This window comes from Phasianus colchicus, unplaced genomic scaffold, assembly GCF_987193195.1.
Source record: "Phasianus colchicus unplaced genomic scaffold, bPhaCol1.hap1.1 HAP1_SCAFFOLD_56, whole genome shotgun sequence".
Lineage (NCBI taxonomy): Eukaryota > Metazoa > Chordata > Aves > Galliformes > Phasianidae > Phasianus > Phasianus colchicus.
In genome coordinates, this window is record NW_028325233.1 from 180356 (window position 1) to 193883 (window position 13528).

The following is a 13528-nucleotide window of genomic DNA, read 5'->3' on the forward strand; positions in this document are numbered from 1 at the left end:
ATTTTCCCAGGCTGTTTTCTCCTGGTACAGGGCAACCATACATTGCATCCCTTGGGAATCCTTGGTCCACCCCGGAGGAAGGGGTACTACCTGAGCTACATGCCATCCCAATGCACAAGCATTGTCGGAGCTCGGCAGGAGACAAACACACGACCACAGAATTGATCAGAAAGTCTCAACTTTAATCAGAAGGTTGCGTGCATTTATGTTGGCGCTAATGAAGCTCATACACATTGCAAAGCCCGAGCTCCTGATAGGCTCTTCAGCTACTTGTTGCCCCAGCCCTTCTTTGTACTTTTTGTGATTAGACCATGCCATTCATCTTTCTTATTTCTACATTCTCCTACCTTCCTACACATCCTGTTAGTTTGCTCAATGACTCTCTCCTCATTAGCCTTGTTTACATCCTGTTACATTGCTCAAGGACTCTCGTCTCATTAGCCGAATACTGTCTGTGTGGCCTTTCTCAGCCAGCCAGGTCTCAATCACGCTCTCCACACTTCCCCTGTTTTCTTTTTGGTCACCTAGGCTAGCTCCTACTAGCTTATCAATTGCTCGGTGTATTAAGCGCTGTAGACAAGAGAACACACATGGCACCACCAACAGTAACACAATTAACACCCCCAGTATCATAAGCATGAATCGTATGATGTCTCGAAACCAGGGACCAATTCCTAGCCCACGGAGCCAGTCCTCTAACCCCAAACCCTCTTCTTCCTGCAAATGGCTGGTGAGGGGCTGTAGCTTAGCTATTTGTTGGTGTATTGATGACGAGTGTTCCGTGAGGTTCATGCAGCACATTCCATCAAAGTCCTCACATCCGTGCCCATGAGCCAGCAGTAAAAAGTCTATAGCGGCGTGATTTTGCAGCGTGGCATGTCTGACTGAATCTGTATCTACCAACAATTCCTCTAATACCCTTGAAGTGGCATTTGTCTGCTTAGCCAATCAGAGCCGTGAGATGTTCTTTCTTCTTCTGAAGGTGTCCTTGGTTCTCACGCCACTTATCTTGCTCCGCAGCTGCTGCTCCATGCAGTTTTTTCTTACGTTCCCACATTTCCCCCTTTTTTGTTTATTAGCAAACTTCTACCATACTATAAAATAATAACACTAATTATATTAATAATACAATCATTATAACTCAATCAAGGCCTCGATTGACAATACTATAAGTGTGAGAAAGGAAACAAGGCAAACATAACATCATGACAAGAAATACTGTTAACCTACTAAAAAGAACAAACGTGTTTGGTCTGCAGCCCAACTTTCTGCAACCTGGAAATAAATCCCCAAGGGCCCCATTCTGTGCTAATCTCTAACTGCTTTGAAAGAAGTCTTCAACTTTTATATATTCTGATATATTGATTTTGTACAAATCTTAGTGATTTTTCAACAGATGCTTTTAGAGTGCTCATGATTGTGCCTTTGGGCTAATAGAAAATTAATAGTTGAGGAACTTTGCATGCCAGATAGAACTAGGGGCATTATTACTTACTGAGCCTCGAGAAACAACAACCTGCAGAAAAAGGGTGATGAATGCAATAGGCAGTGCCAGCAGGGCGTCCCCTGCTTCAAGGTGCACTTTTCCTCTCTCACCCACCACAGATTCTCTCTTTCTTTTGTTCTTCTCAGGGTCCAAAGAGTATTTTCCATTTGTACACTGCATCCGCATGGCCAGTGCGTGATACAGAGGCCAAATGGAACATCTGCTTGCAGAATAAACTATCAAGGTTAACTCTCTTAGCGTGTGCCTTTGTCTCAGGTGCTTCATGATCATATTTTAAATTCCCGAATAGTGGGATGAAAGAGAGTTAATCATTCTATAATATAAGGTCATCCCTTTGCTTGGGATTCCTTTCCAGGTTTTGTCTTAGCACTACCAATACATTAAAATAGCTATCTCCATAGATTTCAGCATTAGTAACATTAAATCCTGTTAATTCACATTCAATCTATTACTAAAAAAAAATTAAAAATAAATAAAAACCACACAACAACGGTTACTACTCTGCTGTTTGAAATACAACAAGTTACAAAGCAAAACCAAATAATAAGAAGCACACAATCCCAATCACTATGAGTTCATGGTCGTTTCAAGCCTGGTTTCAGTCTTTCTCATCGTTTCGCATCCTGACACCGTTCTTTTTGTGGGTTCCGTGAGCTGCAATGGGAGTATGCACAACCATTCCCCGCAATATAGACCGCAATGATTCTATAAGTTCATTTGGAATGCTGACTATGGGCTGTAGCCACTGCAGGGCTCCTAGTAATTTTTGGGTGTCGTTTTAAGTCCTTATGTCTGTCTTCAATTGAAGCTTTTGCGGCATGACGATTTTATCATTTAATATCAGTCTGAGATATTTCCAGGGGGACGTATGCTGGATCTTTTCTGGTGCTATCACTAGTCCTTTGCTGCCAGTGTTTCATGCAGGAGTGTCATCTGTTGCTCAGCGTGTGTGGACTTCTGACGCTCGCAAAGGTGCAAGAGCTGCCATTACCTGCGACTGACTAGCTTGTGCCTGGGCTTTTAATCCCTCACCCAGATCTGCCATTGCCTTCACTAATAATGCTTGTGGACCACTAGGTATATTTGATATTCGCTCTAGTGCTTCTTCTATTGTCCATCCACTAGTCAATGTGTTTAAAACTCCCCGAGTTGTAGAATTGCAATTTTGTAATGCACATTGTTTTAACATAGCTCCCTTCATGTATTCAGGTACCCCTGCAGCCTCTATAGCTGTCGCTATCCTATCAATAAAGCTCCCGATATCCTCACTCCTTCCTTGCTGGATTCCCATGCATGAGGGGAGTCCACCTGGTGCCCTAATTCTGGACATGGCCTGCCTAGCCAATTGCATAGATTCTCTCAATTTGTCCGGACCTAAGAGGGCTTGAGTCTCCGTCCTCACGTATGGTCCCAGCCCTAGTAGTTCATCAAGTGTTACCCCATGCAGCGGATCTCCTGGCTGCCTCTGAATCATCACACTCTGCTGGCACAGATCTTGCCAGTGAGCAATAAACAGCAATAACTGATGCTGAGTAAATATCAACTTTGCTACTCCCCTTATGTCTGCTTGTAGCAATATTTGTGAACCCCAGATAAAATCCAACATTTGCTTCACTGGCTCACCCGTGACTCCACACTGGCTAACTGGAGCCCTCAGCTGTGACAATAATTTCCAGTCTAATGCTGATATGGTTGCCTGCATTCCTCCTGCAGCCAAAGGAGTATAGGTCACAGGGCACGCCAATTCCTGCACCGCCGCCGCCCCTTCACCATCCCGCTGCTCCATGCATGCTTTCGCTATGCTCGCCCATGCCTCTCTGCGCTCTCTTGCGATTGCCTCCGCCAGGGCACTTTCTGCCCCAGGGACCGGCTCATCGCCTTGCTTTTCTAGGGCAGTTGCTGAAGGGGTTAATGGTTCCACAAGGCGCGGTTGGAACAGTCATTGGCTCCCAGCCGGCGGCTGGAGCATTTACTGGCTCTGAGCCCACAGCCCGTTCGGCTGGGATAACGATTGTGCTTACGGCAGGAGGAACTGCTGGCGGCCAATTCCCGTAACCCTCATTTCGCTGGTGTGCCCCCACAACTTGTTGAGCTGCCCTTTTCTCACCCTGACTCTGAAGCAATTCATTATGAACTGCCTTCCATAACTTCCCCAGTTTCCTTGCCACTTTATTGTCCTCTATCGTAGCCTCCCACAACACATCTCCAAACTTCCACCACTCACTCAGCTCATGGACTGAATGAGGGTTAACAAGCAAACCCCGGCTCTGACCATAGGCCAATAATCCAGGGAGCCCTTTTTTAAGATCTATTCCTTTTATCCCACGCTCTTCTAAAAAGCGAGTAAATAATTGATAAGCTGCTTCCCTTTCCATACCTAAGTTTCAGCGCTGTTGCAGCCTTGCAAAGTCCGGCAGCCCGTATCGGTCAGGTCTCACAGAGTGTCCTGAGGCGCGGCACCTCTTCTTTCTCGGAGTGCTTTCGCCGTCCCCGCTGCTTAGGGACCCGAACTTCCTACGCCGCTCGTCTGGTTCTATCCAACGGGTATCACGTCGGGGTCACCATTAGTCGAAGCTCGGCGGGAGACAAACACACGACCACAGAATTGATCAGAAAGTCTCAACTTTAATCAGAAGGTTGCGTGCATTTATGTTGGCGCTAATGAAGCTCATACACATTGCAAAGCCCGAGCTCCTGATAGGCTCTTCAGCTACTTGTTGCCCCAGCCCTTCTTTGTACTTTTTGTGATTAGACCATGCCATTCATCTTTCTTATTTCTACATTCTCCTACCTTCCTACACATCCTGTTAGTTTGCTCAAGGACTCTCTCCTCGTTAGCCTTGTTTACATCCTGTTACATTGCTCAAGGACTCTCGTCTCACTAGCCGAATACTGTCTGTGTGGCCTTTCTCAGCCAGCCAGGTCTCAATCACGCTCTCCACACCCACATTGTTCAGAACATTGAAAATCTACTGCAGTTTTGTGAGAAAGAATTTGTTAGGTAATTCAGTAATTATGTTTCTAAAACATGCCGCTAACATATACAGTATTTTACTTCTTAGATCAACAAGGATAAGTTACAGAATACAAATGCATTATGTTCTACTTCTTCAAACCAATTGCTACTTTTTAATATCAAATGCAGAACCAACATTCCCTTCCCTTCTTTTCCCTTCCCTTCTCCCCTTTTTTTCCCTTCTTCCCTTTTTTTCCTGTTTTTCCATTTCCCTCCCCCCTCTCCCTCCCCCCTCCCCCCTCTCCCTCCCTCCCTCCCTCCCTCCCTTTCTTCCCATTCCTCCCTCGCTCCCTCCCTCCCTATCAGCCTGGCTCTCACGCTGTTGTCCAGATGCCCGTCTTCCTTTTCCCACACCTCCATGCTCTGCCCACATCCCCCTGTTTGGCTGCATCTCCCTGCGGATGTCCCACCCCACAGCCCCACTCACAGCCGCCATCCCCGGAGCTCTGCCCGCCCCCAGTCGCTCCCCCACCTCCCCAGGAGATCCCTGAGGGCTCTCCGTTCCCCCCCCACCCTTCTTCGCCCCCCGCTGCCCCTCGAACCCCACTCGGGCTTCAGGCCGTGCGTGCAGGCCGCGCTGCCACGGCGACAGCGCGCCCTCCCTCCTTGCGGCGCGGGAAGCCGTCCCCGCGGCGACAGCGCATGCGCGGCGGCGTCTCCATAGCGACAGCGCCCCGGCGCGTCCGTTGCTCGAGCGACGTGCCGTCCCCGCTCCCCGCGGAGTGACGTCATCACGCGGCGACCCGAGGACGCGGCCATGCGGAAGCGGAGCGGGGCCCCGCGCTGCTCCAGCGCCGCGGCGCAGCCCCGGACTCCGAGCGCCGCCTCAGCTTCTACGAGTGGGTGTTCGGGGGCGGCGGGGGCACCGGGGGCATCGGGGCTGGGGCCGTCCTGTCTTGGCCGCATGGGTCCTCTGCTGCTCAGGGCCTCTGCTCGGCGGCGGGAGGTGCCCTGTGCCCCCCGCCCTTCCCCCCCACCCACAGTGTTTCACTGCCTTCCCCCCACACCCATCCCCCCCGCCGCGGGTCGCCCACAACCTCCCGAGTCCCTCAGTCTGACCGCTGGGCTTACGCTCTCCCCCCCCGTACCCCGCCTCCACTTCCCCCATTCTCATCGCTGGAGTCTTCTTCTACCCGTCCCCTCAGTTCCTCCGTCACTGTCTGCCCCTGTTCCCCATTCTGACCCCCAGGGTTCCGTGTCTGTCTGTCTCCCACTCTGATCCCTTGTGTCCCCAATCTCGCCCCCCCACGAGTCTTCCCGTTTTCTCCCCTAGATTTTGTCTGCTCCCCGTCCCTTCTATCTGACCCCCAGAATTCCCTGTCCCCTCAAGTTCCCCTGCTCCAATTCCCCCATTCTGATCCATAGAGTCTCCTACCATTCCCCAGTCCCCTCAATTTACCCCGCAGGGTCCCCTGTCTTCCCTTCCTCCCCCCGCTCCTCACCCCATTTCTGACCCCTACAGTCCCCTGTACCCCCATGCCCTCCTCCCTGCCCTCTGGAGTCCCTTTCCCCTATGTTGGCCCCCAATTTCCCCCAACTGGACCCCCTTCATGTCCCAAAGAAGCCCCCCCCACAACCTCCAATTCTCCCCTCCCACCCCTCCCTCCACCCCAGACCCCCTTTCCACTCACGTGGTCAGCCTTGTTCTCCTCTTTTCATTCCCCTCACTCTCTTCCCCCAGACTCCCTTTCCACCCCACAGAAGCTCCACACAACTCTCCAGTTTCCCTCTTCCACCTCTCCCTCCATCCCCAGCCTCACTAGCTCATTTCTCCCCCTCCCACCCCCCGCTGAACCCTCCTTATCCTCCCTTGGAATCATGCAGAAGGATCTGCAGGAGAAGTCCTAGAGAGGTTTGGGTGCATCCAGGGGGTTCAGGACTCAACCAGAAGAGTCTGGAGATGTCCCAGGTGGGTTTTGGGTGTCCAGGGCATCCCCAGGTTGATCCCGTGGGCCCCTGGAAGGATCTGTGAGCTCCCACTATGTGTCCAGGAGCACTGAGAAGTCCCTGGGCTGATCTGAAGATGGTCCCAGTTGAGTCTGGTACGGTCCAGAGAGTCCTCATAAGGGTCTGAGTGATCCTGGAGTCATCCAGAAGGTCTGGGGATGTCCCAGAGAGGACTTGGCGGGTCTGGGGGGTCCTCATGTTGATCCATGGGGTCCGTGGGTTCATCCAGAAGGGTCTGGAGATGTCCCAGAAGGATCCTGTAGGGTCCAGGGGGTCCCACGTGTGCCCAGGACATCCTCGGAGGCATTCAGAAGCAGCTCGAGGACTTCCCAGGGGAAGTGAGGACACCGCATCGTGGTGTCACATCCCCAAACTTGGGGACACTCCCAGAGCGTGAAGTTGGGGACAGCCCTATGTCATCCCCACAGTGGCACACCCGAAAGCTGCGAACAAACCTGTGTCATCCCAATGGTGTCCCACCCCGAAGTTGAGGACACCCCTACAGTGTCATGCCATGAAGCTGGGGACACCTCTCTGTCACTCGAATGGTGTCACACCCCAGCGTTGGGGCACCCCCACAGAGTCAAACCCCAGGGCCCCATCCAATCTAACCTTGAGCACCTCCAGGGATGCACGGGGCATCCGCAAGCTCTCTGGGCAGCTGTTCCAGCACCTCACTACTCTCATAGGAAAGAACTTCCCCCGGACATCCAACCTAAATCTTCCCTACCTCAACTTCAAACCATTTCCCCTTGTCCTGCTGTTATCTCCCCTTTCAAAGAGTGGACTCCTCCTGTTTGTAGGCTCCCTTTAGGTACTGAAAGGCTGCAATGAGCTCACCTCGCAGCCTTCTTTTCTCCAGGCTGAACAAGCCCAGCTCCCTCAGCCTGTCTTTGCAGCCCCCTGATCATCTTTGTGGCTCTCCTCTGGACCCTCTCCAACAGCTCTGTGTCTTTCTTGTCCTGGGGGCTCCAGGCCTGCACACAGTACTGCAGATGGGGCCTCGCAAGAGCAGAGTAGAGAGGGACAATCACCTCCCTGTCCCTGCTGGCCACCCCTCTTCTGATGGAGCCCAGGATCCCATTTGCTTTCCGAGCTGCAGGAGCAAGCAGCACTTGATGTGGGATTTGGATGTGGGATTGGGATTGAGATTAAGAATGGCACTGGGTTACAGACGTGGGATTGGGAGGTGGGACTGGGATATGGGATCGGGATTGGGATGTGGCTCGGGGTTGAGATTAAGATGTGGGATTGGGATGTGGGATATAGGATTAGTGATACGGGATTGGGATTGGAGATTGAGATTACGATGTGGGATGTAAAGAAATGTGCTCTGTTCACAGATGGATTGTGTCCTGTTGTGGGGAAGCGTTGCAGACGGAAAGCTGCTGTGTGGAGCCCCACACGACGAGCTGCAGAGGCGCTGAAGGAAAAGGAGAATCAAGGCAATGTGCAGAGGTAAAGGCTGTCCAGCTGGCCTCAGATGCTGCTGAACGGGAGAGGTGGCCAGTGCTCTATCTTTACACGACTCATGGATGGTGGCAAGCGCCTTATGGGGGTGGTTCCAGCAGTGGGAAGAAAACAACTGGCGGCCCAAATAGGGCTAAATCTATTTGGGTTGCTGAGCTGTGGAAAGACATTGCTGCCCAAACAAAGAATACGGGTGTAAAGGTGTGCCATGGCGATGCTCATGTGCTCAGCAGTCGGGCCAATGAAGGACAACAAAACAACCGTCAGGAAGATCAAGCTGCCAAAATTGAGGCTTCGTTTATTTTCCCTTGCTTTGCTTTGGTTTGCTCTTTTGTTCTTCCTTTTCACCTCTGCTTCACATTGCTTTGCATTGCTTTCTAGTTTTCTTTCTTTGCTTTGCTTTACTTTCTACTCTGCTTGTTCCCGCTTCTTCCCTTTGCTTTTGTTTTATCTTTTTTTTTAGTTTTTTAAATTTACTTTATGTTCTGTTGAGTCCTTTTTCCTTTTCTGACTCGTTTAACTCAAGCCTGTTCCCGTGCTTTCCTTCTGTGCTTGGCGCTGTTGCAGTTCTGTCTCAATGTCACGAGTACCTTTGCATTCCTTTGCACTGCTTTTTAGTTTTCTTTCTTTGCTTTGTTTTCCTTTCAGCTTTGCTGGTTCTCTTTCCTTTGCTTTTTTATTTTTTCTCACTGTTTTTTCGTTTACTCTTTTTAGCTTTAGTTAGGTTTTTTTTTTTTTTCTTTCCCTTTCTCTGTTTGAATGCTTTACTTTGCCATGATATTGCATTCTATGGTTTTGATTTTTCTTTGCATGTCTTTTTTTTTTTTTTTCTGTGCTTTTCTTCTGCTCTTTTTTTATTGCTTTATTTTTCTTTGTTTTTTAACCAAACATTTGTTTTGTTTGTTTCTTTTGTATTGTTTTGCTTTGGATGTTGTTGCTTTGCTTTGCTTTTTTTTCTCTTGTATTTTTACTAAAACATTTTAACATTTCTTTTATGTTGATTTGGATGTTGTTGGTTTTCTTTGCTTTCTTTTCCCGTTATTTTTCCTTACTGCGTTTTTCTCTTTGCTTTCCACTGTTTTCTTCATTTTGTCATTTTTTTTTCTTTGCATTTCTTTCTTCCCATTATTGTTCTTTTTCTATGAGAATTCCTTTTCATCTTCCTTCTTTTCAACAGATTTTTCTGTGCTATCTTTCACTTTGATAGCTTTTTTCTTTCTGTTCCTTTTTTTTGTTTTTCCATTCCCTTGGTTTCCTCTTTTGTTTTTGATTCCAAATTTGCTCATTGTTTTTTAGTTTTCTTTCTTTGCTTTGCTTTCATTGGCTTTCTTGTTTGCTCCTTCTCTTTTTTTTTCCTTTGCTCTGATTTTTTTTTTTTATATATATATATTTTTAACCTTGATTAAATTTTTTAGATTTCTTCCTTTCCTTCTTTCTCCCCTTCCTTGTCCCCATGCCTGCCTGCTTCCTCTTACATTGCCTTTACTTACCTGACATTAGTCCTCTGGATTCTTCATTTTTATCTTTCTTTCTTCTGTTGGTTGGTGTGGGTTCTTTTTGTTTCTGTTCCTTGTCTCTTTTTCCGCTGGGTCGCATTGGTTTGCTCTCGTTTGTTCACTTGATTTCGTTTTCTTTACTGCTTCTTTGCTTAGGTTTCCAAAGTTTTTTTCATTTTTATTTTGATTGGTTTGCTTTCCATTTTGTTGTTCTTTCTTTTCCTTGGCTTTTTGGTTTTCTTGTTTTGCTTTGCTTTTCCTACTTTCTACTTTGCTTCTTCCCTTTTATTCTCTTTGCTCCCCTTTTTAATGTATTTGGCTTTTTTTTTTTTTTTTTTTTTTTTTTGCGTTCTCATTTAGCTGTTGTTTGCTGGCATTTTTTTTCCCCCGTCTTTGTCTGTATAAATCCTTTCATTCGCCATTGTATATTGTTGTCTTTGCTTTTTTTTTGTTTTTCCCTTTTTGGGTTTGCTTTGAATATTTTTGTTTCTTTTTTAGTTGTTGGATTTTTCTTTTTTATTATTGTTTTTCCTTTTTATCTTTTTTTCTCTTTACTGTGTCATTTTTGCCCATTTCTTTTTGCTTTTCTTTTTTTTATGCGTAGTTCTTTTTTTTCCTGTTTGTTTTTTCTTTTTTCTTTTTTTTTTTTTTCTTCATTTTGTGTGTGTGTTCTATGGTAATTTTTGTATTGTGTGTTTTATTGTAACTTTTGTATTTGTGGTGTGCATTGTTGGTATTTGTATTCTGTTTGTTTTTTTTTGTTTTTGGTTTTTGATTTGTGATTTGTGCTCATTCTGGTTTCTTATTTTCTGTATTTGTGGTTTTTGTTTCGTTCCTTTTTGCTTTTTTGTTTCTATTTTATGCTTGTTTATTTTTTTGCTTTTTCTCTTTTCGTTTTTACATCTTTTTGGTTTTTTGTGCTTGTGTGTTTTTTGTGCTTTTGTTTTTTGCTTTTCTGTTTTTTATGATTATATTTTGCTTTTCTTTTTAACTTTTTTCTGTTTATTTGTGGTTTTAGTTTTATGCTTGTGTGTTTTTGTTGCAATTTTTGTATGTTTGGTGTTTAGTTTGGGGGTTTTTTAATTTATGTTGGTTTTGCTTTTTATTTTCTTGGGTTTTTTTGTTTTTGTGTGTGTTTTTCTTTTTGTGCTTTTTTTTTTTTTTTTTTTTTGTTTTGTTTTTTTAATATTTCATTGTTTGTGTGTGTGTGTTTTCATTTTTTGTCCTTTTGTTCTTTTACATGTTTTGCCTGTTTTGTCTCTTTTTGTATTCTGGGTTTTTTTTTTGAACCGTTGTTTGTTCTTTTTTTTTTAGGTTTTCTGTTTTCTTCCCTTTTTCTTTTTTCTTTGCCTTTTTATTTAGTTTTTACTTTTCTGTTTTGGTTTGCTTTCTTTTGTTGTTGCTTAGTTTTCTTACCTGTTGTTTTTTTTCCTTTGCTTTCCACTGTTCTCTTCACTTGGGTTGGATTTTCATGGCAGTTTCTTTCTTTCCATTTCTTTTCTCTTTTTCCTGAATATTCCTTTTCATTTTATTCCTTTTTCCATTGCTTTGCTCTCCTTTGCTCTTGGTTTTCCTTCCACCCTTTCCTTTGCATGGCCTTTCATTCTGCTTGCTTTACTTAGTTCTCTTTTATTCCCTTTCTTTTTCTTTTCTGTTTCTTTTTCCGTTTACTTCCTCTTGCATTAGTTTGCTTATTTTTTTTTGTTTGAATCCTTTGCTTTGCCATGATACAGCATTGTATGTCTTTGCCTTTTCTTTCCATTCCCTTTCGTAGTTTTGCTTTGATTTTTCTTAGTCTTTTTTTTCTCCTGCCTGTTTTTCTTTCGTTTTGTTAGTTATTATTTATTTTCTGCTGGGTATTTTGTTCCCTTGGATGTCATAGGCTTTGTTTGCTTTTTTTTCCACTTAGTTTTCCTACTGCTTTCTACTTTGCTGCTTCTCTTTTATTCCTGTTTGTTTTCTTTTTTCTTTTTCCTTTTTTTTTCCATGTACTCTCCTTAAATTTGTTAGCTTTTTTATTGTCTCAGGTGTTTCCTTGAATTCTTTGCTTTGCCATATTCTTGCAGTCTATGCCTTAGCTTTTTGTTTGTCCTTTTTTCCCTTGGTTTACTTTGCTACTTTTCTTTTCCTTTTCACATTTGTTTACTGCTCCTTTGGCTTTGCTTTCTGCTGTTTCTTTTCCTTTGTTGTTGGTTCTTTTTCTTTCCAGACCATGCCTTTGCATTATTTTTTTCTGTTCTAGAAGTATTGCTTTTCTTTTCTCCTTTTCAATGTAGTTTTTTTTGCATTCCATGAGCTCCTCTTTTTTTTTTTTTTTTTCTCATTACATTCTTCCTCCTTCCTTGTCCCCATGCCTGCCTGCTTCCTCTTACATTGCCTTTACTTACCTGACATTAGTCCTCTGGATTCTTCATTTTTATCTTTCCTTTGCTGACTTGTTTAACTCAAGCCAGCTCCCTCTGCTTTCCTCCTCTGCTTGGTGCTTCCTCAATGGCTCAGCTGCCTTCCCGCCTCCTGGGTGTCCTTGCCTCATGCCTCGACATGGACTGGAGGCTTTCATCAGATGGCCGGCACATCCGTGCCCGGTAGCTACCCTTACCTCCTCCTCGGCATGACCACGAGCGCTTTCCCTTCCTCCAGAGAGATGGTTTGTCCTCATTAGCAGCCGCGGACTCCTGCACGGGCGCTAGCTGAGAAAGTGCATCTCTGGTGGAGGTCGCAGCATGCCCAGTAGCTACCCTTTCCTCCTCCCAGGCACGGATGGTTTGCTTCTGGCTGCACCACAGTCTCTTGTCATCTTTGCTGAGCCATCCAATTGAGGAGCAGATTTCTTTGCTCTTCTGTTGGTTGGTGTGGGTTCTTTTTGTTTCCGTTTCTTGTCTCTTTTTCCGCTGGGTCGCATTGGTTTGCTCTCGTTTGTTCACTTGATTTCGTTTTCTTTACTGCTTCTTTGCTTAGGTTTCCAAAGTTTATTTCATTTTTATTTTTATTTTTATTTTTATTTTTATTTTTTTATTTTTATTTTTATTTTTATTTTTATTTTTATTTTTATTTTTATTTTTATTTTTATTTTTATTTTTATTTTTATTTTTATTTTTATTTTTTCCTTTGGTTTGCTTTCCGTTTTGTTCTTTCTTTTCCTTGGCTTTTTGGTTTTCTTGTTTTGCTTTGCTTTTCCTACTTTCTACTTTGATTCTTCCCTTTTGTTCTCTTTGCTCCCCTTTTTAATGTATTTGGCTTTTTTTTTTTTTTTTTTTTGCGTTCTCATTTAGCTGTTGTTTGCTGGCATTTTTTTTCCCCCGTCTTTGTCTGTATAAATCCTTTCATTCGCCATTGTATATTGTTGTCTTTGCTTTTTTTTTGTTTTTCCCTTTTTGGGTTTGCTTTGAATATTTTTGTTTCTTTTTTAGTTGTTGGATTTTTCTTTTTTATTATTGTTTTTTCTTTTTATCTTTTTTTCTCTTTACTGTGTCATTTTTGCCCATTTCTTTTTGCTTTTCTTTTTTTTATGCTTAGTTCTTTTTTTTCCTGTTTGTTTTTTCTTTTTTCTTTTTTTTTTTTTTTTCTTCATTTTATGTGTGTGTTCTATGGTAATTTTTGTATTGTGTGTTTTATTGTAACTTTTGTATTTGTGGTGTGCATTGTTGTTATTTGTATTCTGTTTTTTTTTGTTTGTTTTTGGTTTTTGATTTGTGATTTGTGCTCATTCTGGTTTCTTATTTTATGTATTTGTGGTTTTTGTTTCGTTCCTTTTTGCTTTTTTGTTTCTATTTTATGCTTGTTTATTTTTTGCTTTTTTCTTTTTTTGTTTTTACATCTTTTTGGTTTTTTGTGCTTGTGTGTTTTTTGTGCTTTTGTTTTTTGCTTTTCTGTTTTTTATGATTAATTTTTGCTTTTCTTTTTAACTTTTTTCTGTTTATTTGCGGTTTTTGTTTTATGCTTGTGTGTTTTTGTTGCAATTTTTGTATGTTTGGTGTTTAGTTTGGGGGTTTTTTAATTTATGTTGGTTTTGCTTTTTATTTTCTTGGGTTTTTTTGTTTTTGTGTGTGTTTTTCTTTTTGTGCTTTTTTTTTGTTTTTTTTTTGTTTTTTT

The 13528-nt window shown here is 43.8% G+C and overlaps 1 protein-coding gene across 1 annotated transcript; it reads right to left on the reverse strand.

Moving 5' to 3' along the window:
- Positions 1-1560: 1560 nt before the first annotated feature.
- LOC149911834 (uncharacterized) lies at positions 1561-3434 on the reverse strand (the record flags this gene model as incomplete). The annotated part of the gene is made up of 1 exon (XM_090133287.1): positions 1561-3434. A coding segment is annotated over one exon (987 nt), but the record flags the coding sequence as incomplete, so codon positions are not given.
- Between the last annotated feature and the right edge of the window lie 10094 nt (positions 3435-13528).